At 39.8% G+C, this 24,815-nt stretch overlaps 1 protein-coding gene across 5 annotated transcripts in view; it reads left to right on the top strand.

The window, feature by feature from the left end:
- The window catches only part of Bap170 (Brahma associated protein 170kD), a 484,022-nt gene that overhangs the window by 298,466 nt on the left and 160,741 nt on the right, over positions 1–24,815 (top strand). For all 5 annotated transcript variants that reach the window (XM_067143530.2, XM_067143531.2, XM_067143529.2 and 2 more), the window contains exon 9: positions 913–1,207. In XM_067143530.2, the coding sequence (XP_066999631.2) occupies positions 913–1,207 (295 nt within the window). The remainder of the gene's footprint in view (positions 1–912; positions 1,208–24,815) is intronic.

Raw genomic sequence — 24,815 nt, 5'->3', positions numbered from 1 at the left:
TACGTAACTAGCACATATCTAGGTTATATTAGCCGGGCGGTCTGTAAAAATGGCAGGGCGGTGCACCCTTTAAAAAGGTCCTAGGGAGAACACTGCTGTCATTCTCAGTCACCCTTTGTCTTGCACGCGAATGGGAATTTCTTTTGGTAAGTCTCCTTTAGACCTTAGGTTTTTACTAAAACTCTTGATGCACCTGCTGTGTGTATCATTGTTCTTGTTGACATGTCAAAGTAAATTGACGTCTGATCGGTGTTGCCAATTTGCGGTGCAAGATATTTATGTTCTTTTTATGAGTCTTATCGTGAAATGATGAAATTCTTTCAATTTATCTGGGTAGTCACCCGGGAGCCATTGAAGTTCTCCTCAAACTAAAAAAGTGTTTTGACACCATAAATCATAGTGCCCAGTCTTGGCTTTTGATGCAGTCTCACTCCCTTTAAACTGTACCATTTCATGTGTCACAGTTTCTGTGAAGTAGTGTCGAAAGTCTGCAAGAAAAGTAGCAAATTCTAGATGGTAACAAGCCACTGGAGATCTGCAAAGTGTTCGTATTTTGTTTTAAAGTTATAAAATATTTTAATGTTCTACCATAAATCTATGTGCCATTGATTTTTGCATTTCAGCATTCCCATAACTTTATCTTCTTCCTTCCACACACTACATCAGTGCTTCCAGCTCAGATTTTGCTGTTTCCAAACATTCTATTTTGATTATGGAAACTTCATTCTTCTATCCATTGTTTGTATAGAAACCATTCATTTTTGTTTTAAAAGGAGAAATCACTTTTTTGTTTAGTCAGTAATATACATAATTTATTTCATTTCCTTCAACATTCGACTGAGGTATGACTTTGTTTATATCTACTTTTGTTTATTTTAGGGAACTAATCTCTGGTCATATTTACTATTTTAGGAATGCTGGTAGGTGTTCCACAACCAGCTGTGGCAACCCCCGTAAGTTTGCCTTCAGCAATGCCTCATCATCCACCTCAGCAACAGCAGCAGCAACAGCAGCAGCAGCAGCATGCTAATCAGCAAGCAGCACAAGAAAACGAACAATTTGCTCTTGCTTGGTTACGAGCGACATTCGAACCTACTGCCGGTTGTAGAGTGGAACAGGGAGAAATGTATAAATTATATTTAACAGCTTGTGCCAAGGTCGGGCGGCGAGGTGTCATCGCTCCACTACATTTTCCAAGATGCGTCAGGTATATTTTCTTCTATCTAATAATGTACTGTATTTTCCATTTTCAGTTGTTTGTTTACTTGAAATAGATTATACAATCCTTTGCTATCATAAGAACTTCTCATACAAGGATGAATAATTAGTCGGTTAAAAACATCGATGCATCGATTTTCAAGGGGGAGGGGGAAAATGACGACGGATTCGGGAAAACTATAAATGCGGGTAACATAAAAAATAGGGGGGAAAGCAAAATAATAAAATACGGGCACTGTATTTGGACATTTTTCATTATGTAAATATATAATTATTATAACAACAATAATGGCGTGTGGCCTCCGGAGCTGGGTGCAGGACTTTGGAGTTTTCGTGTGAGATGCGATCTACGCGCCTATGAAAATGCGGTCCTACCTAAGATGAATTCTGATGTTTAATTCGGCACACGTACAGCCCTCACACCATCGGAATGAACAAAGGAAAGTTAAAATCCTCGACCCTATCACAGAGATGCCAACTATTACGATTCAATCGTAATAATTTTGAATTAGCCATCATAATTACGCCTTTACGAATCACACACCACAAATTACGATTTTTTGTTGATGTTTAAATCTAAGTGTATGAAGTGTTCAAAAGGTAACACAAGGAATGTCATTACAGCTTGAATTATCAGAATATTATTTTCAGATTTCTCAGTATAGTAATCATTTATACCCCGTTCCTGTCACTCGTTTAAGAATATTTCGAGTTTTCACGCGCCGAACACAGTGTGTGCTTCCATCATCATCATCATCCTAAACCATCTCCAGTTTCCCGGGTGTGGTATATGAGCCTCCTCCATCTCATCCTGTCCTTGTACCATTCTTCCTCCACCAACTTGTCCCAATCATGACCTCTCAGCATTACATCGCTCTTAACTAAATCTATCCATTTCCTTCGTGGCCTTCCCACGGGTCGTCTTCCTTCTACCTTTCTGTCAAATTCCTTCCTTGCAGTTCTGTTTACTGGCATCCTCTTCATGTGACCAAACCACTTCAGTCTTGATATCTGAATCTTATTTAGGAGAGAATTGTCTATTCCTACTTCTTCTCTAATTTTCTCATTCCTAATCTTGTCTTTCCTGGTTTTCTGGATCATAGTGCCTAGGAATTTCATTTCAGCTGCCTGAAGTTTGGAATTATCTCTATTGGTCAGTGTTGTGGTTTCGAGACTGTATGTAAGAATTGGTGTATAATAGGACTTGTACAATGTCATTTTTGTTTTCATGGGTATTTGCTCATCCCACAGCAGGTGTCTTACCTGGTGGTAAAATTGTGCTGCCTTATTGATTCGATTGTTCACCTCATGTTTTGCTAGGTTGTCATTTGATATAACGCTACCCAAGTATTTGAAAACTGGAACGCTGTCCAGTTGAGCTTCATTTAACATGACTATTGGTTCTGCTCCTTCCCCATACACTTTCATCACCACCGTCTTGGTCTTGCTGATGTTTAAACCATATTTCTTAAACTCCTCATTCCAGCTTTGTATTCTCTCTCCCAATTCATCTTCTGAGTCACTCCAGATCGCAACATCATCTGCAAATGTGAAGGCTTTGATATCTCCGTGTTCTTTCCTTTTAATAGATTTCATTACTACATCCATTACAATAATAAATAGAAGTGGTGACAATGAGCTGCCCTGTGCTTCCAGTACCGAAAAAATAGGCACTTGTGAAGTTGTGTATCTTGCGGAGTTGTTGTCTTTGTTCGTCACATAATCAGACTTCCATGCAAGTATGCGAGTTCTTTTGTCTTTGTTTTGGCGGCAAAGTGGTGACAGACTCCGTTTCATTGTGAATACTGTGTGCATGACTGTTGAAGAAGTATTTATTGAGATTATGGTTGCCAAATTTACATATATTGCTCTTCTAGGATATATGCTAATCGTGTGTTACGAAATGCGAAAGGTTTGAAATAATGAAGCGATTTCTTGTTCAGGAAAATATGTGTGATGATGTTACGGTGACTAGTGATGCTAGTTATAAACCAAAAATAGTTCAAAAAATTAGGGAGGAATACTTGAAAGAATGGCCCTGTTTACTGCGTTCCTCAAAATCTCAAACACACGTGTTTTGTAGTGTGTGTAGTCGCGATTTTTCAGATATGCATGAGGAAGAACAAGACTGAATTCCGTGCTAATATGAACACCGAACTGTTAAGTGCTCTGTTAGTGCAAAGGATGCACATGATATCAAAAGAAAAAGCATTTCACCAGTGTACGGTTAGCAAACAGGAAGTACAAGCTGCTAAGGGAGCAACTACAGTACTCAACAAAAGAAACGATCCTTCAACCTCCACTCGGATATGTACTGCAGATCACCTGTTACTTTCTCAGGTAAGAATCGTACACTCTTTATATGCCAGTCTTTGAATATGTTACATCTGGTTGAATTGTATGTTGTTCATGTTTTTTCAATTATATGTAAGTGAGATCTCGGAAAAAAAAAAATCTACGTCCCCCCCCCCCCCCCCAATGCCCTAACACTGCATTACGAATTGCCTTTCTTGAAAGTTGGCATCTCTGCGATCATGACCCCTTGAACCAAAGGCCAGCATACGCTACGGTAACAATTTAGCTCATACTATACATAACTGTATGAAAATATTACAACCATGATATACGCGATGAAAATTAAAAGCAGACTTTTACTTCGTTTCACTCTTCTTTACACATTTCGTAAGATTTGAAAACCTTTAAGTTCAGTTCTCTTATTGCAAATTAAGGATATACAAGGATATTACGGCGATAACCTTCCGTAGACCCTTCCATTATTCTCATGGACTTTTCGTGAATGATAGTTTGGATATGCAATATGACGCGGCTCCCACAACTCGGTTCAGATGGTGTCACAGAGGTTAGAAATTCAACATGGCGTGTGTCTGACGATGTCACAGCGGCCTATGTGAGGCTGCCAATGAACTAACTAGTTACAAGACTAGGCTTTGAGAAAAGATTGTTTCTTTGGCTTGGTTAGGTCCGGCTTGTAACAAGACGATTGGGCAGAGGGCAACAAAGCGGTCAACAGGCCTCTAGCATCCTGTACACTCCACGAGATATGACGCGATTAGTCACCATGTGATTAATTAAAACTTATCTGGCACATGCTGTGACTTTTAAACTGTGCGATTTTCTCATTTTCAACGAAGTTGACAGCCCTAGCCAGCCTATAGCAACACACAAAATGGTGGCAAATTCGAGTTTTACAGTGTCTATGTTTTAATGTCCGACTCGTTGGCTGAATGGTCAGCGTACTGGCCTTCGGTTCAGACGGTCCTGGGTTCGATTCCTGGCCGGGTCAGGGATTTTAACCTTAATTAGTTAATTCTAGTGGCTCGGGGGCTGGGTGTTTGTGCTGTCCCAAACATCCCTGCAACTCATACACCACACATAACACTATCCTCCACCACAATAACACGCAGTTACCTACACATGGCAGATGCCGCCCACCCTCATCAGAGGGCTTACAAGGGCTGCACTTGGCTAGAAATAGCCACACGAAACTAATTATATGTTTTAATTCTTGTAAATAAAAATACTTCTAGGGGTCGATTATTGGGTTGAGAAGCGTGAGGTTGCGCGTGAATAACCTGCGCACAGCACTTCAGCCTACAAAATCCTTGCTCAAGACTATACTCCGCATGGCTTTACTTCTAAATTGAAGTTTTGGCAGATTTTGGCTCTGTCTGGTGGTTATGCGCTAAAACGTAGACATCCAACCAATCCCAAGCTGTCATATCGATTTATATTGGCAGAGCGCAATCTCGAAAGCTAGTTGGTTGCCAACTCTGATATTTACATTCCCAAGTGATTAACCTATCTCGCTCAGCGTGTATGGTATTCTGTACGGTTCACTATCTTTTGCATTTTCCTTCAGTAATTAGTGTGTTTTTCATAATTAGTCTTGAGCTCTGTAGTATAGTACAGTATAGCGTAGTTTACAGTTTAGCATATCATAAGTTTGTATAATATAGGTTTATTTGTTCAGAGTATAAAAATAGCTGTAGTTTTATTTACGTCCATGTATTAGTGTACTTAGTTCGTCATGTTTACCATGTCTCAGTGTAGTTTGGGAAAGGCAAGTGGTAGGAAATCGAGAGGTGTGGGACAAGGCACACCCTTGAGAAGCCAGGCACGTGAAATTGTGTCCAACGTGCGCGAGTACTTTGAGAAAGAAAAGGAGAACGGTGCTACATTACTTCCTGTAGCACGAGCCGTACAGAGATCTGCCGATGCTATCAACGTAAATATACAGTGGTGACAGTTGTAAAGGAGAAATACCACGCTGAGGAACAATCTCCTGGATCCTCCAAGTTTGACACGCCGGGCAAGAAAAAGAATCGAGCCAAACCAGTGACGAACTTGGACAGTTTCCAGGAAGATGCCATTCGTCGGCATATTTATGACTACTATCGCAGAAAAGACCACCATACTCTTGCGAAACTGCGTGAGTCTCTGAGGGAAAGCTATTTATTTAAGGGAAGCAAGACTTTGAATGTTGTGATAAAGGAACTGGGATTCCGTTACAAGAAATTTAACAGCCGGCGAGTATTACTGGAGAGAAGTGATATTGTGATGTGGCGCTGCCGGTTTTTAAGGTACGTTATGAAGGAAAATTTTGATTCAATTGTGTGGTTAGATGAAACATGGATCAATGCAAACCATAGCATAGGAAAATGCTGGACAGATGATTCTGTGGAAGGTGCAATGGCAGTGCTCATTGGGAAGAGGGGAAGAATTATTGTGCTACATGCCGGTACCACAAATGGATTTGTACCTAACTGTTTATATATACTGAGGTCTAAGAAGACTGGCGATTACTACGAGGAGATGAATAGTGTTAATTTTCAGAACTAGTTTGAATACACGTTAATGAATAACCTGTCTGAAAATTGTACGATAATAATTGGCAACGCTCCCTTCCATTCTGTAATTCAGGACAAAGCTCCGACAATGGCAGCAAAGAAGTCGATTCTTCCTGAGTGGTTAAGGAGGCACAACATTCCTGTGCGGGACCACATGAAGAAAGGTGAACTGTTGCGGCTTGTGTCAGAAAACAAGCCACAATTACCAGTGTATGTTGTGGACGAAATCGCAAGACGTCATGAACATAATGTTATTTGACTTCCACCTTATCATTGCTATTTTAATGCAATAGAGAAAATTTGGGCTCAGATTAAGGGTTATGTTGCAACCAAAAATGAGTGGTTTACTGTACCCGAGGTGGAAAACCTGTTAGCCAAAGCTGTGGCGAATGTCAGTGCCGATGACTGGAGGAAAGTTATACGTGGTACACAAAGATTAATATGTGAGGCGTGGGAAAATGATGTCGTGGAGAACTCCGTCGAAACTTTCGTAGTATCTTTGGGAGCTGATGATAGTGACAGTGATTCAATGTTGGAGGGTTCCTGTGACTCTGAGATCAGTGGAGTGTTCCCTTTGTAGACCATAACCTCCTTCCTGTGCCAGCCATTAGCAGTGAGTGATGTGTTATTTCCTCATTCTCTTTTATTCTTAATAATGTATTCTCTTATTAATGTCAGATGTTGTAAGTGTAATTATTTATTTTGTTTTCAATCCATATGCATTAGATTTTCTGAGTATAGTATTACATTTTACAAGGACTGTTTACGGCAGTCGTATTGCATCAGCTGCTCTCACGGGAGTAGCCCGCTGGCAACAGAGGAACATTTTTGGGACCGAATAAATTGAGTGATGAATACGGGAAAACGACAGTTCCGGGAATGATGCATCGAGGTTCTACTGTAACTTTTGTATGAGGTTACTAGACTAACATTACATATGTTTATAGATTTCTGTGGCCAATGTGTTTGTCATTACAGTTCTTGTTATCCAAAATGATTAGTAATTTTATGGGGTACACACACATTATCAAGTGAATGAATAATAAGTAAAAAGAAAAGAAATGCATCAGGAATAAGCCGTTAGAAGAAACGTAAATTTAAATTAAAATAACAAAAAAAAAAGGTACAGTAGTATATTAAGACTACAAAAAAGGCTACCTGTTGTAGAAGACAGAGGGATCCTCCCTCTCGTACTCTTCTTTTCTGTCTTCTAAAGATAGATTTTAACTAGTTTTTAGATATTGAAGAAATTGATCACAATCTTAGTTCTTCTTCTTCTTCTTCTTCTTCTTCTTCTTCTTCTTCTTCTTCTTCTTCTTCTTCTTCTTCTTCTTTATCATTGCATTTATGTTTCTGGTTTTGAGTTGAGGATTTAATTTTCCAGCTAGCCTAAACAAGAAAAAAAAAATGGTTCCAAAATAGAACCCATGGAGACATGCTCACTTAATGTATTACAGCTTAATTGTATTTTTAGGTCTCATTTTGTTGCCAAATTTTGCTTATCTGGTCTGATTTCTTCAGGGACTTAATTGTTGCTATTAACTATCTTAATTTCTGTACAGTCTGTGTACATTTATTGTATTCCTTACACGTGGTCTTTGAACTTATTACCAAAATGTTATTGCATTGTAATTACTAGTGAATTATCCCTTTTCGTTGTCTAGTTTAATGAAGTTAGAAGAATTTCGTAACCTATTTCTTGTTCCCACTACTGTTTGCAGCGTTTAACTTATTTTTACAAGTTACAGCAAAAGTTTTTCTGTTTTATTTACATATAAAACAGTGTGGCATCAGTAGTTTCTTATTTGATTTCATGTTATTTCTTTTGTTATATTGGGTTTGCGCATCATTTTATTCTTTCTTTAGTTTGGAGAGATTATGTAAAAGTATATCTTTAAAAAGCCAGGAATCTGCAAATACGTTGAACAGTATAAACATTTTAATTATTCTGCTTTGTTACCTTCAGATGTATACATTTATAACATTCACTTGTAGAGGTTAGTGGTATAATTTTATAGGAGAAAGCTACCTGCCTCTGTGGATCAGTGATAGAGTGTTGGCCACCGGATCCTAAGATAGCGAGTTCAAACTGGGCAGAGGTAGTCTAATTTCTCAAGGGCAGAATAAAAAGTCCACTTGAAACTCCATGTTGTATGATGTCAGCACATAAAAAACCTCTGGCGACACGTGGTGTTTGCCCGACAAAATTAATTAAAATTTTAAAAAAAGTTCTTTTTCAGGTATAATTCTGTTCTATGTTTTCTTCTTCAGGAAATTTCTGAGTTTATTTATTCTAAAATTAAGTTTTGACAAACTAAAGGACCTAACAGTTATAAATTTACCAAGTCAAAATTGGGCTTAAAAATAAAGTAAAAAACTCAGTCATAGTCGTCCAAGATAGATTTGGTTTACCGTGCCATCTAGTAGGACTAGAGTAAAACGGAATGCCGAAATTGATGAGCAGGCAGCTAGAAGCCTACACCCAGTACCCGAGGCGTTGCTTTGCGAGCAAACAATGAAGTGTTGAAATGTCGTATGGCTTTTAGTGCCGGGATATCCCAGGACAGGATCGGCTCGCCAGTTGCAGGTCTATTTGACGCCAGTAGGTGACCTGCGCGTCGTGATGAGGATGAAATGATGATGAAGACAACACATACACCCAGCCCCCATGACGTAGGAATTAACCAATTAAGGTTAAGATCCCCGACCTGGCCGGGAATCGAACCCGGGACCCTCTGAACCGAAGGCCAGTACGCTGACAGTTCAGCCAACGAGTCGGACAATGAAGTGTTGATTGTTTATTGTACTAGCCTCAATTGTTTTTTCCCACACAACCTGGAAAATACATCGCTGGATGTGAGCCAATAACGTTTTCCCGCTCTTGTAGCGCTTATTGTTGTACATTTAATTGTTCCCCTTTTAATTACACGTGTTTGTAGGATCTTTCTGTGATTGTCTTAATCAGCTTTCTGTTCAGGCCTAAACAAGCTTGAAAGCTGTGGTAGAAGATGGTTGCAACATGCATTATGTTGCAGAAGTGTTGAGGACTAAATCTTCCGCGATTTCCAGAACCGTATGAAGGTACAAGGAAACTGAAGGCATTGCAAGGAGACCAGGATCAGACCCGAGAAGAGCAACACCAGAGAGATGACCGCTTCTTACACCAAGTTCTCCCCAACCGTCACACCACCGCTGTTGAAACACGAAATAGACTCCACCTATTTCGAGGGGTCAATGTTAGTGAGAGAACCTTTCAAAGAAGACTGAAAGAAGCCAATCTTAAGTCCAAAAGACCTGCTACAGGTCCGGAACTCACCAGAGAGCGTTGCACAGCTCAACTACGTTTTTCAAAGGAACACCTTGACTGGAGAGTACAACAATGGGATCAAGTGTTGTTCACCGATGAGTCGCGATTTGGCTTCCGATCACCTGACAGAAGAGAGAGAGTCTGGGGATTGCGAGGGGAAAGGTATTCCCTTGCACATTCTCATTCAGGACGCCTTTTCAGAGTGTTTCTGTGATGTGTAGGCAGGAAGCAATACAGCTGCAAGGACGGATTTGGTCTTTGTGGAGAATGGGAGCCTTGCCGCACATCGGTATGTGGAGGAAATCCTTCTGGAGTGTGTTGTGCCTTTCACTCCATTTATTGGTGATGATTTTACAGTAATGCACGACAATGCACACCCACATGTTGCAAGAATTGTGCAAGAGTTCTTGGATGAAACAGGGATTCGTGCTATGGCTTGGCCTGCTTGAAGCAGTGATTTGAATTCTATTGAGCACATTTGGGACCAGCTGGGGAGAAGAGCCCGTCAGCACTATGCAGAGACGCTACAGGACCTACGGAACGCCCTCCTGGAAGAATGGGAGACGATTCCTCAACAGGATATTACCGCATTAATCAGTAGCATGCCTGGAATGCCGTCATTGGTGCAGGAGGTGGCAATACACGCTTTAAGATGCGAACAGAGGTCCCAGAGATCGTCTCCAAGGTCTGTGAAGTGTATAACATCGAAACAGAAGTGCATTGCTTTTATGAGCTTACTCAATATTTCCTTGAAATGTGCATCTCTGGCTTAATTTGTTCATTTTGTTTACAATCGTCTTTTGTTTTCATTGTAAGGTACTTAGATGGGATCGTACCACAATATTCTATCATAAAATAGCGAAGTAGTGTCATAAGTGTTAAAAATTTAAAACAAATTTAAGTTTTGAAAGAAATTGAACTGTTGCGCTTTTTGTGCCGCTCAGTGTGTAATATACTGTACATTGATCACAACAGTGTTGGCAGTGCACTGGAGATAATTAGCAATTATATTTAACTGTGGCAATAAATAATAATTAGTACGTTTCTATGTATTGTTGTAACAAATTACTAAAAACAGACTTCTTAAATAGTGAAAACTGTTTAGTACTCCTTAAATTAATTGGCAATTAATAATAATAATAATAATAATAATAATAATAATAATAATAATAATAATAATAATAATAACAATATTATTTTGTATGGCATGCGGAGGATATGGTTATAAATATGAAGGTAAAACTATGTACGAGTAATAAATATCTAGTAAAATCCACTCATGATCACTAAAAATCACAATTTAATGTCCACTGCATCATCACCTGCGTTCTGAAGGTCTTCATATGCTACGTCGAAGGACTGTAATGGGCATTCCATCGCAATATGGTAAATTGTCTGCACAGCATCACCACAGTCACACTGAGGGCTAGGAGTTTTCCCAGACTTGTGTAGCCAGGATTTACATCTTCCGTGACCGGTCCACACTCTGTTCAGAGACGTCCATATCCTTCCCATGAGATCAAAACCAGGAAGTTTCCTGCAGGGATCGATGATCAGTCCTAGCTGATGAGGGTTTGATGTAGTCCATTCTTCCCACCGAGTTTCGTCCATGTAGTACTTGGATTCAATCAATCTCTTGCCTAGTTGCCATGAGGGATGTAGAGATTTTATTCTCCCTTGCTTCTGGGGCTAACAGTCCTGATGTATGGGTAAGCAATCATTTTCAGTATATTTTAACCATTCTTTTTTTTAGAGCTGTTAGCCTTCGAAGGTGTGGAGGATGAATGTTGGCTAATACTGGTAGCCACTTGAGTGGTGTAGATTTGAGAGTGCCTGATATTGTCCTCATTGTATCATTTAACTGGACATCAACTTTACCTACGTGTGCACTGTTGATCCATACGGGACTACAATATTCAGCAATCGAGTATGCTAAGGCGAGAGCAGTTGTATGAGGAACAGTTGCAGTTGCTCCCCAACTTGTACCACAGAGTTTGTGAAGGATGTTGTTACGTGTTCTGATTTTAGCTGCTATTCTGCAGAGATGTTCTCTGTATGTCAAAGAGCGGTCCAACACAACACCCAGATATCTTGATTGAGGACAATACTTTAGCTGTTGACCTTTGAATTTTACTTGAGGAATGTAGTGGACCCTCCTATTAACCAGATGAAAGGCTCTGACCTCTGTTTTGTTGATATTGGGTTTCAACCATCAAGTGTTAAAGTACCATATCTGCCCAGTGTTAGGAGATCTTGAGTGAGAATTGTTTCAGCAGTTTCAGTCTGTGGACTGGACTGTCAGAGCTATGTCATCAGCATATATGAACTATCCGCAAGCAGTAGGTGGAAGATCTGCAGTGTAGAGATTGAAGAGAAGTGGAACAAGGACTGAGCCCTGTTGTAATCCATCATTTAATCTATAGGACCTGCTTATGTTAGCATTTAGGTGTACTTCAAATAGTTGGTAGCTGAGCATGTTGTTGAGCCATGAAGCTAATGTCTTGCAAGGAATGATTTTCAGAAACTTCAGGATCATTCCTTTCCGCCATACTGTATCGTACACTGACAATAGGTCTACAAACACTGCACTGGTTTTCTGTTTTTCTTCAAAGTCCTGTTCAATATGAGTGGCTAGTGCTAAAATGTGATCGCAGCAGTTCTTTCATCTAAGACAAAATTCTAAAAGAATTCAATTATATTAGGTCCACCTATTTAGTACATTTCTGCCATTTATTAAATGGTCTATTTGAAAGTTACATAGTAGTTTAAAAACCTTGGACATGTTTCAACCTGACTTAGAGGTCATCATCAGCAAAATAGCAAAGATGAAAGACACATGACATAAAACAGTGATACATAAAATTCAGAGATAAAACACAGTCAACAACTGCAATGGGAGTTTACGTTAAAATGTACATAGCTTCACTATTAAAAATATATACGACAAGTACAATGGGAAACTGTTCTTTCAGGTTTGAAATGTGCCTGTTCGACTGGGATGTGCTGTAGTACAGTAGCTAAGATTCTGTTATAAATCATTCTCTCTAGCAGTTTATAGCAGATACTCAGTAGGGCAATAGGCCGGTAATCTTCTGTGTTGCAGCCGCTTTTACCAGGTTTTAGTATGACAATTTTAGTTTTTTTAAGAAGAGGTGGAAGTCTTTCTTTCTTTCTTTCTTTAGAAGGTCACTAAAGAATTTGGCAAGCAATTCCAGAGTACTAAAACCACAGTGTTTCAGAAATTCAGGGTAGATACAATCCAAGCCTGCTGCTCTTCCTGATTTTGTTTTCCTCAGAGCATAAGAAACCTCCAAGACAGAGAAGTCTTCTGAAAACCGAGTTTGTTTCTGCTCTAGATCGATTGGTCTTCATCTCATTTATAATTTGTCTTGTTTCATTCTTGTTTGTATGTATTGATGTTTTGGCTAAGCCAACAATTCTCTTGCTACCTGTTCGGACTTAATTTTTGAGGTCTTGTTACAGTAGTTTGGGGTACTACTGTCAAAGTATCCCATTTCTCCTTCCTTGCAGTGTTTAACACTAGGATTACCAAACATTCTTTCTACCTACTTTTACCGAAGCGGTCATTTTGACCGATAGTGGCACGTATTCGTTTCTTGAGGATATTGGTGCCAGGAAAAGGTTCAAATTGAGTATAAAAGCATCATAAACCATAATTTAATTTTTATTATGCATGACTTGTAAACACTATTATGAATAAATAAATAAATAAACTAATAAGTACACTAGTAAAGCAGAATGTTTTCTTACACACTTTAGCTTACATTAGATACATATCCGCATGAATGTCACTTTCTGCTTTTCAACTTGTTTGTTGCACTGTACACACACACATTTTGCTTGGTCACCTTTGAAGTGAACTTAACCACAGACCAGTTTTCTACAGATTGCACACCTTTCAATAGTCTTGTTCCCTTTGCTCACTTTTTCCCTGATTGATGAAAAACTCAGCAAGATGCAATACTATGTGTTCACTTAGAGTCTGATCGGTGGGTCGCGTTTCATCTTTTCCAAGATAGGAAAAACCGTTTACAACATACTTGGCTTCCACATCGACAGCTAACCAAAATTTCATACCAAACTTTTCTGGTTTATTGGCCATATACTGCATGAATGGGCAGCTTTCGATGGAGAGAGCTGTTTATCCACGGTAATGTTCTCACTTGGTCTGAAGCAAATAGTAAAATTAGGTATAAACTTGTCCCGCACAACAGATGCAAGCACCAATCTATCAATTTTCAGGTGATCCCTGCTGGTAGAGTTTTCATCGAATCGAAGAAACCTCATGATATTCGGGAAACGGTTTCGTGCCATAGTTTGGGAGAAAATTCCATGACCCCCACTTCTGTGACCACAGATCGAGAATGTTCGTGCCAGCTTCATAAGTTCCGCGTGCATATAAAATATCAATGACAGCGTCCAAATTCTTCCAAACAAAGTGTCCGTTCAGGATTGTTCATAACTTCGCGGGCTCCAACCGCAGTATATCATTCGATGTGGCGCAGCTTGGATTTGTCAATAAAAAGATGACAAGCTGTAGCAGCACAAGTTCCTTCAATGTGGTGTTTTGCATGTCCTGTGGGACCTCGGCCTTCCCTCAGTATATTTTACTGTCCTTGACGGCCTAGCAGGCTTTGTATATCAACAAGAGTCCGCACTGTTCCATCCAAAGCGACTTCTTCCTCGCTGACCGTCATGTGCTGACCACGCCCATATGTTGACTTAACACAGTGTATGCTCGGCCTTCTGTAGTTGATATCGTGTTCCTTGCTATTATTTTATTTATCTTCCTTAATGTTTCCTTCACCTGCAAAATATAATACCAAACTTACTTACACTGTACACAGAATTACGTAAATACAAAATGACTAACTTCAAATAGGCTTACCTTTGTCATCGGCTGCTTTGCTAGTGTGCGTGCGTCGCCATTTGAGGTCAAAGGCTGCTGTGTGACTTCATGTTCACATGGAAATTCTGCAGGCTCGACGCAACTAGAATCACTATCCAAACTATTTCTGTTTGTCAACTTATACATCTCTTCGAAATTATCGAGGTCTAAATCAGTCCCAGCTTCATCGCTTGATTGTGATGGGGAAATTATATGCTTATGCTTCAGAATTTTGGCATCCATTTTCAGACTATGTGAGAACATGTTTCTTTGGGGTAATTACAAACAATCGGGAAATCGAGTTTGAATTTTGTAACGAGTGAACACGGCAATTGACTGCTCGTTACGATTGCACACCTTTCATTACTGAACAAATACTAACTATATTTTCCTGTCAGTGTACTTGTATCATTGTTTGAAAAGAGCCAACCGCTGTCCCATTGCAGCACAACAATAAGTTCTAGTCAATACTACTGTAATAAAGTACACTGTAACAGCTTGTTAGAATGGTATCCCGTTCTAAATGAATGCCACAAAAGTCTGACGGGGTAGCAACTGCAGTACCGGTCAAAATGACCGTCCGGTAAAAGTAGGTATATGAACTCATAGCGCTAACTAGAAAAGAGTTACGGGTTTTTGAAGCTATATGCAGAAAAGTACACTTAATATCAATAAAAGCCACCAAAGGGTTTGTATGTTCTAGCTGTATAACGAGAGTGATAGAGAAAACAAGACTGAAAACGGTCATTTTGACCGTTGCGGTAAACCTAGTGTTAAGCACTGTAGTAATTCATCAGCAACCTCCATCTGATTGCCGAGTTGATATTCTTCATGTAGTTCATTACACTTTGCACTCCATCCTGGGATATATTCTTTCCTAAATCCTCTGGAGATGTGCTTCTTTGCTATAATGCATATCACTCCAGTAAAACGTGTATAATTTTCAAGAACAGGTGGTATCCATTGGATATTGTGTTACATCTCATTGGTGAAAGAATCCCAATTAGCTTATGAATGATCGAGTTATGTCCAAAAATAGCCATCTTCCCAACGTAAAGAAGGTCCGACAGATACGAGACAGAGAAGTTCAGTCATGGACGAAGTTGCCGCACAAAGGAAAGGGCGTTGGACTCTTCCAGGAATACACGCCAGGGAACAAATGGATAAGAGATCACAGAGGCTTATCCTATGCGGAATGGAGAGAGGCCATCAAGATGACAGCGAATGTGTGCGCCGTTCGCTCCGTGCCGGGAAGGTCCCAGGACAACACCCTCTGTCGGCGTTGCCACAGAGAGCACGAAACTCTTGCCCATGTCCTGGGAGCCTGCCCTCACGGGGAGGTATTGAGAAATTCCCGCCATCATACAATACGACACATGATTGCGACCTCGCTGAGGGATCACGGTTTCACGGTGCACGAAGAGGTCTCTGGCCTAGCTACCGACGGGAGGAACAGACGTATTGACATGATAGCCTTTCAACCAGCTAGCAAGCAAGGACTAATCTTAGATCCGCTTCGAGTTGCACGTTGGCCAGGCCGAAGAGGTGGACACCGAAAAGAAGTCAATTTACCAGCCAACTGTAAACTACTATAAAGATAAATATCACCGAGACAATATTTCCGTCCATGGACTCATGATCGGAGCTTGAGGCACAATCCCTAAATTTCTTGTACAGCTATGGGATTCTCTCGGTCTCAGCCGGACACGACTTCACGACATCGCTATCGCCGCAATACGAGGTTCAGTGACCATACTCCGCAATCATCTATATAACATCTGAAGAACCGTATTGCAAATCTATTCCTGAGCCTTTTGGTGAATCTTCTACCTGGCACACTAGCAAAGTCAACAGTAACTTAGAAGACAAAATACTGTGTAGTCGACATACTTTGTCCTTGTGGCAGCCTCCGCATGGGTGAAGTTGTAATAATAATAATTTTAAAAAAAGTTCCACCTAGGGGCAGGGTTAGATCATACATACATTGCCAATTTTTAAAAGAACTGGTCTATGCTGGCTTCGTGGAAAATTGTGCAATACTTTTCTTCTACATGGGAGCAGTCTACCTTGTGCGTCTTTGAAAACAAAACAAAGGTCTGGGTTATAATCCTGATTCCATCTAGCGGAATGAAAGGTTCCCTTTCCTTTGGCATCATATACAAGAAAGACATTTTCAACCTCTGCCCATTCTAGTACACTAATGTCTTGCAAGGAATGATTTTCAGAAACTTCACCATCTAAATTGGTATAATTATATCCCCAGAGCATATGATGGCTGTTGAAATCACCTAGGATGACAGTAGGGTGCTGTATGTTCTGAATAGTTTTGTTATCCCACGGTTCGGTAGGTGGTTTATAGATGTTAATAACCTCTATGCCAGCAATCCTGGTTTCGATGATGAACATATTATCAGAGCTTGTACTTAGGGCTTCCACCTGTTCGATGTTGTTCTTAGCGTAAGTTGCTGTGTCATATCTCCTATGGAAGTGCCTGAAATAAGGCTCTCTTCTGGTAATTTGCATCTAGACAGGAGTTGATTCAGTTTTTCACAATGAGTTTCTTGTAAGAGTACTACATCCACTTGGTTGTCATTCAGCACTCTTGTAAGTATATTGCTGACTGATTTGCGTATGCCCTCAATATTTAATTGCAGTATTGTCATTGAATGTCCTAGTTCCTTTGTCAGGCCGATGACCTTCGATGTTAGGCCCCTTAAAACAGCAAGCAAAGTTCCTTTGTTGTTGTTTGGCTCTTCCCGGTCATGGTCGCAGTTGTGTTGTATCCTCTAATTGGTGGGATATCCACAAGAAAATTCTTTTGGTCCAGCAGCCAGTGTTGTTGCTTATTTAGCCCTTTCAGACCTGAAAGAAAACTGGCGGTGTAAATTTTTGTTTGTACGTCAAAAACTGACTAAAATGCTCTTAAATACATATATTTTTAGTTTATTCTACAAAATAAAAATTAACATCTGAAAAAAAAAGCACCCGCACAATTGTGCGTGTCAGGACTTACCACTACTTGCAAAAAACAATACCTCAGTGCATGTGAATATACATATGTACATGATCAAATGTTCTATTTTACAGTGGGGAATAATTTAAAACAATTAAATCTTCGTTCAAACACAAGTAAATGTTACATTTTCTGCATTGAGGAGGAGTTTTGATATTACTGCCCTTTTGGCAGCAGCAGCTTGTCGTCAGACCTGAATGAAATCTGGAGGTGTCAAAACGCCAAAAACTTACTAAAATGCTCTCAAATACATGTTTTTACAGTTTATTTTACAAAATAAGAACTATCAGCTGAAAAACAGAACCCACACAATTGTGCGTGTCAGGACTTTATTCACTACTTGCAAAAAATAAAAAATTTAAAAAAATTCATCTCAGTACATGTGAATATGCACATGCCAGTTTGGAACGATTTTAAACAGTTAAAATCTTATACATTACATCTCATGTAGAGTACAAGTTTTTCTTTCTCGGTCCTTTTTGCGACAGCACCCAGCACTCCTGTATGCATTGGCTGTAAGGAAACCTAGCCCGCACATATGTGCGGATCAACATTCAAAACCTCATGGTATTACGTACGATGTTGAAAGTTCACAATTTACCTTTGCTACACAATCTACACACTTCATAGATTATATTCTGATATTCAGTAATATTAATATGAATGCAATAAATAAATACCTACTTTAGCCATTACTGCTTCCCGCCATATTGCTAATGAACTTATTTTTAAACTCTTCTTCCTTCCCCCTGGTGGTCAAATACTAAATAAAAACAGCTGAAGTACATGCTAGTGTCCCGCACAAGCACTGCAGTCCGGTCTAGCGCCAAGAAAACGTCAAATAAACTCAGACATAAATAAAATACGGACCCGCACAATTGTGCATACATGGTCTGAAAGGGTTAGCACCACCTGGGGGACACGTGTAGGGCAATTTAAGGTTATCTTCTTCAGTCCCAAACCCGATTTGCATTTGAGGTATTATATTTTGCTCAAATAACTTTATAAAAAGTTCACCATAGAAAATTAGTATGTTTCACCAAGTTGTTTTATGACGACATGTAGCATATATGCTACACAGGACTCAGAGCTGACTTTCCTACCATTATTATTTTTTTCTTTAAATTGTTTAATTTTTTTTTGGGTGTGTTTTGCTGTTTTGATGGTTCATGGTGTGGGTTACTGCAGTCACGTCCTAGTTCGTGAACCATGGGCAACGGCTGAGTGGCCTAGTAAGTGGTCCTGAGAGTCGGGATACCAGTTGCTATGGAATGGGAGTGGGCATCTCGGACATATTCTGAGTCGTGGCCCTCCTTGTGTTCAGGTGGCTAGGACTATATAATCCACCGGTGGTCCATAACCCGTTAGAGGAGAGATCATCACTTGGACTATGTGTAAGTAGGGTAGCATCCTGCTTCATGAATTTACCGAGCTCAGAACATTTTAAGCAAGCCTCGGACCTATGGGAGTAATGGAGTCCCACTCCCATTTGACAGGCGAGGGACTCCTTGGAAACAACTTGGCGAACGAAATGGAATTCGATGGGGAGCTATCAGTATTAATGGGGCTTATGGAAGAAAGAAAGTAGATCTCTCTGAGTCAGCTAAGAGGATGCATCTTGATGTGCTAGGTGTAAGTGACATTCTGGTAAGGGGAGATAAGGAGGAAGAGATAGGAAATTATAAATTGTACTTGACGGGTGTTAGAAAGGGAAGGGTGGAGTCTGGGGTAGGGGTGTTTATCAGGAATACCATTGCATTCAATAGAGTTTCTGTTAGGCATGTAAATGAGCAAATGATGTGGGTAGATTTGTCAGTTGGAGGAATTAGGACGAGAATTGTCTCAGTGTATTCACCATGTGAGGGTGCAGATGAGGATGAAGTTGACAAGTTTTATGAATCGTTGAGTGACTTCGTCGTCAGGGTCAACAGCAAGGATAGAATAGTGCTAATGGACGATTTCAATGCGAGAGTTGGAAATAGATCTGAAGGATACGAAAGGGTGATTGGTAAATGTGAGGAAGATACGGAAGCTAATGGGAATGGGAAGCGTTTGCTGGACTTCTGTGCTAGTATGGGTTTAGCAGTTACGAATACATTCTTCAAGCATAAAGCTATTCACCGCTTCACATGGGAAGCTAGGGTAACGAGATCCATAATAGACTATATCTTAACCGACTTTGAATTCAGGAAATCTGTTAGGAATGTACGAGTTTTCCGAGGATTTTTCGATGGTATAGACCACTATCTGATCTGTAGTGAACCGAGTATCTCTAGGCCTAGGGTAGAGAAAGTGAAATCTGTCTGCAAACGAATAAGGGTAGAAAATCTCCAGGACGAGGAAATTAGACAGAAGTACATGGATATGATTAGTGAGAAGTTTCAAACAGTAGACAGTAAGCAGGTTCAGGATATAGAAAGAGAATGGGTGGCATACAGGGATGCTGTAGTAGAAACAGCAAGGGAATGCCTAGGAACAACTGTGTGTAAAAATGGGAAAGGCGAACATCTGGGTGGAATAATGAAGTGGGAGCAGCTTGTAAACGTAAAAAGAAGGCTTATCAGAAATGGCTCCAAAAAAGGGCCGAGGCAGGCAGGGATTTGTCGTAGATGAAAGAAACAGAACGAAACAAATAGTTGTTGAATCCAAAAAGAAGTCGTGGGAAGATTTTGGTAACAACCTGGAAAGGCTAGGTCAAGCAACAGGGAAACCTTTCTGGACAGTAATAACGAATCTTAGGAAGGGAGGGAAAAAGGAAATGAACAGTGTTTTGAGTAATTCAGGTGAACTCATAATAGATCCCAGGGAATCGCTGGAGAGGTGGAGGGAATATTTTGAACATCTTCTCAACGTAAAAGGAAATCTCCCTGGTGGTATTGCGAACAGCCAAGCTCATGGGGAGGAGGAAAATGATGTTGGTGAAATTATGCTTGAGGAAGTGGAAAGGATGGTAAATAAACTCCACTGTCATAAAGCAGCAGGAGTAGATGAAATGAGACCTGGAATGGTGAAGTATAGTGGGAAGGCCGGGATGAAATAGCTTTATAGAGTAGTAAGATTAGCAGGGAGTGTTGGTAAGGTACCTTCAGTTTGGACAAAAGCAATAATTGCACCTATCTATAAGCAAGGGAACAGGAAGGATTGCAGCAGCTATCGAGGAATCTCATTGATTAGTGTACCAGGCAAAGTATTCACTGGCATCTTGGAAGGGAGGGTGCGATCAGTCGTTGAGAGGAAGTTGAATGAAAACTAGTGTGGTTTCAGACCACAGAGGGGCTTTCAGGATCAGATTTTCAGTATGCGCCGGATAATTGAAAAATGCTACGAGAGGAATAGGCAGTGGTGTTTATGTTTCGTAGATCTAGAGAAGGCGTATGATAGGGTGCCGAGGGAAAAGATGGTCGCCATACTGGGGGACTAAGGAATTAAAGGTAGATTATTGAAATCAATCAAAGGCATTTATGTTGACAATTGGGCTTCAGTGAGAACTGATGGCAGAATGAGATCTTGGTTCAGGGTACTTACAGGGGTTAGGCAAGGCTGTAATCTTTCACCCTTGCTGTTCGTAGTTTCCATGGATCACCTGTTGCATGGTATAAAATGTCAGGGAGGGATTCAGTTAGGTGAGAATGTAGTAAGCAGTCTGGCCTATGCTGACAACTTTATCTTAATGGCAGATTGTGCTGAAAGCCTGCAGTGTAATATCTTGGATCTTGAAATAGGTGCAATGAGTATGATATGAAAATTAGCCTTTCGAAGACTTATTGATGTCAGTGGGTAAGAAATTCAACAGAATTGAATGTCAGATTGGTGATACTAAACTAGAACAGGTCGATAATTTCAAGTATTTAGGTTGTGTGTTCTCCCAGGATGGTAATATAATAAGCGAGATTGAATCAAGGTGTAGTAAAGCTAATGCAGTGAGCTCGCAGTTGCGATCAACAGTATTCTGTAAGAAGGAAGTCAGCTCCCAGACGAAACTATCTTTACAACGGTCTGTTTTGAGACCAACTTTGCTTTACGGGAACGAAAGCTGGGTGGACTCGGGATATCTTATTCATAAGTTAGAAGTAAAAGACATGAAGGTAGCAAGAATGATTGCTGGTATAAACAGGTGGGAACAATGGCAGGAGGGTACTCAGAATGAGGAGATAAGGCTAATTTAGGAATGAACTTGATGGATGAAGCTGTGCGCATAAACCGGCTGTGGTTGTGGGGTCATGTGCGGCGAATGGAGGAGGATAGGTTACCTAGGGTAGTAATGGACTCTGTTATGGAGGGTAAGAGAAGTAGAGTAGACCAAGGCGACGATGGTTAGACTCGGTTTCTAATGATTTAAAGATAAGAGGTATAGAACTAAATGAGGCCACAGCATTAGTTGCAAATAGAGGATTGTGGCGACATTTAGTACATTCACAGAGGCTTCCAGACTGAACGCTGAAAGGCATAACAGTCTATAATGATAATGTATGTATTGTACCAGTAAAATAGCCTGACTTTATGAATTAATTTTAAAGTTAGCACAAAGTAGATCTCAGGGCAATACTGGGTTCTTTCTAGCTAGGGCTTGATACAAGAGGCAGGGTCCTATCTACAAGAAAATTTTAAGATAGTTTGAATAATAAGTTTTTATTTAGAAAATGCATTTTAAAATGCACATCACCTTACTGTAGATATTCGCTGTCTTTAACATCGCCTTTTGATAACCCGTGTTCCCAGTTCATCAGGCTGATCTGGACTGGAATACGTTTGGCAGGTTGCCAATATTACGTTGAGATAAGGCTGGAACACCCAGGTTGGTTTGATATGGATTTGAGTCTCTAACTTTTGACGTTCTGGACGGTCTCCGATGCTCTCCGACGATGTTGCGGGGTAATCACTCGTCACATAACTTACACGAGTATCCAAAATTACACAGTCCCCCGACACTTTGGTTTAACAGCACTGTTTTATTTAATATGGTTGTGATATGCAGTCGAATTCACTCTTAATCTTGTAGATAGAATTTCTAAGTTCACTAAGATGAAGATGCAGGTAGCATCGAGATTAGAAGAAAATAAAGCACAGTTCATGAATAGAAATAATGAAACTGAAAATCGTACACGCACTTGGCACAGTTTGTGGTCATTTTCCACTAAATAAAGTAGCACTTGACATTGAAAGAAATTTATTACTGCCCTAGAGTTTATCACACTGCTGTCAGTCATGAAATAATACTAAATACGTTGACAAAGAAATAAGTTTGAAATTAAAGCACAGTTCTTTGTTAGTTGCACTTGACATTAAATAAAATAGGTGACTGTTCGAGAGTTTATCAAAGACACTGCTGTCATTCACACAGAAATAATTTACACACTGTTCAAAAGAAATAATACACAATTTTGTTTGAATTTGATAAAGAACACAGTTTGAGTTTGGAGTGAAACACTGGTGTCGTAGCACACGATTATGGTAATCACTTGCATTAATATTCATGTAAAAGTTCGAACACTTTCATAAACACCCTTGTTTATTAATTAATTTATGCTGACTGAGATTTAACAAGATGTCAAAGTTAATAGTATAACGAAGTAGTGTCACACTGAAATTAATGATATCTTCTGAAAGAAATATCACCGTTCCCAGTATATCGCAGTAGTGTCACATTTAAATTAGTATTGATTCAGAGACTAAGTTTCACACAGGTAACGTGGTAATAAACTCAGTTCCACAAGAACGAAAGTAAGTTATATCGAGAAGTTTCTACATGCGCACAGAATACAAGTTCAACTTGATTGATAGACTCAATGCCCATTATAAAGACTTTGTTATACATTTGAGTTCACACACGCCCAATTTATAAGTTCAACACTACTGTCAGAGTTTAAGTCCTGTACGAAGACTTTGAATCATTCGAAGTTAGACTCTGTCAGCACTTCAATGAACATTGCATTGTGGAGAGTCAGGCTGGACATCCAGCTATGACTGCCCGATCAGGTCAAGTTATTTATTTATATCGTGTCAGAAGCATACAAGTGAGCTCAGCTTATATTCATTTTGGGGCTCTTATGTCATCAGATAACGTGATCTCTTCGAAGTTGGTTATCTTGCGAATCGCTCGACGGATTTCCTTGAGATTCTCAATTTGAAACGTTTATGTTATCCTCCAATATAAATGGTCCGTTATTGGACATAATAAATTTTCCAGCTAACTCATTCCTGGTTGCCTGCGTTTCGCCCCCGTGTGCTAGGCTGGGCTCATCAGTTGGTACCTAGCACACCTACCAAGACGCATAGCTAGTAGTGCATACCGTGGAGGCCACCGCGTAGGCTAATTGTAGCCACTGGCAGTGCCAATGCACTATGAGAGACTTTGTCCCATTACCAAAAATTGATGTCTGCTTGGCCATCAGATGATATAGATGTTGATCAACATCGTAAACAACCCAAGTTTGCTCTGAATGTCTTGCGTGATGATGGAATACAATTAATAGTCAAATAATACGGCATGTACAGGTCGTAACCGGTACGGTATTGTTTTGTATTATTGTAAGTAAACAAAACCACATGTAGAGCATATGCTACATACGGACTGAGGGGGCTAAACCTACGAACGTAAAACGATGACGACTCTAATAATAATAATAATAATAATAATAATAATAATAATAATAATAATAATAATAATAATGTGATTCATCCATATTGGAAACATTTGTAACTTCAGCTCAGAATATAAAAGTACTGAAAGAAGCGAGATGGAACAAGGGCTGTGTGTCACCCACTCTCAAAAGTATTTGAATCTCAGTATTCTTCTTAATGTTATTTGTACATTAAAGATGTTTTCTATTCATTCCAAGTTTTGGGCTATATGAAATAGTAAAGCACTCTTGGGTATGGTGGTACATTGTCTCCAACTCCCAAGATCGCATGTTCAAACCCAGCAGAGGTAGTTTATTTTTGAAGGGCGTAAAAAGTCTATTCGACACTCCATGTCATATGACGTCTGCATGTAAAAGGTCTCTGGTGACAAATTTGATGTATACCTGACAAAATTACTGGAAAATAAAAACTCAGGCATAGATGTCCACAAGAGATTTGATTTACTCTGTTGTCTGGTAGAGTAAAACAGAACGTCAAAATTGATGTGCTGGCAGCTTAGATGGTGTCAATTTAAAATGCCTGTTGTGACGACTAGTAATGGGTGGAATGTGGAATGGGAATGGGATAGTAATGGTATATATGGTACTGGAATGTGAGTTAAGGTAAGAGAATCATGTTGCTTGCTGCAAGCAACTTTGCCAGCTTGATTTCGAGTATCAGTTCTGCAAATTACTAATTTATTTGAAGCGTGCGGTCGAATGAGGGCCTATATTACATTTTTACCCATGTTGAGTATTTGATGGAAGAAGATCTATGGGCACGATTTTCACAAGTTATGTTAGAGAATTAGCTTGTGTTGAATAAGGGTCTACATGCGCACTTGCCTACCGCCAGGCGTACTGGACCTCTCCGACCTTT

Source organism: Anabrus simplex, chromosome 3 (genome assembly GCF_040414725.1).
Source record: "Anabrus simplex isolate iqAnaSimp1 chromosome 3, ASM4041472v1, whole genome shotgun sequence".
Classification (NCBI taxonomy): Eukaryota; Metazoa; Arthropoda; class Insecta; order Orthoptera; family Tettigoniidae; genus Anabrus; species Anabrus simplex.
Note: the sequence above shows the minus strand (reverse complement) of the source record. Positions and strands in the feature narration are given on the sequence as shown.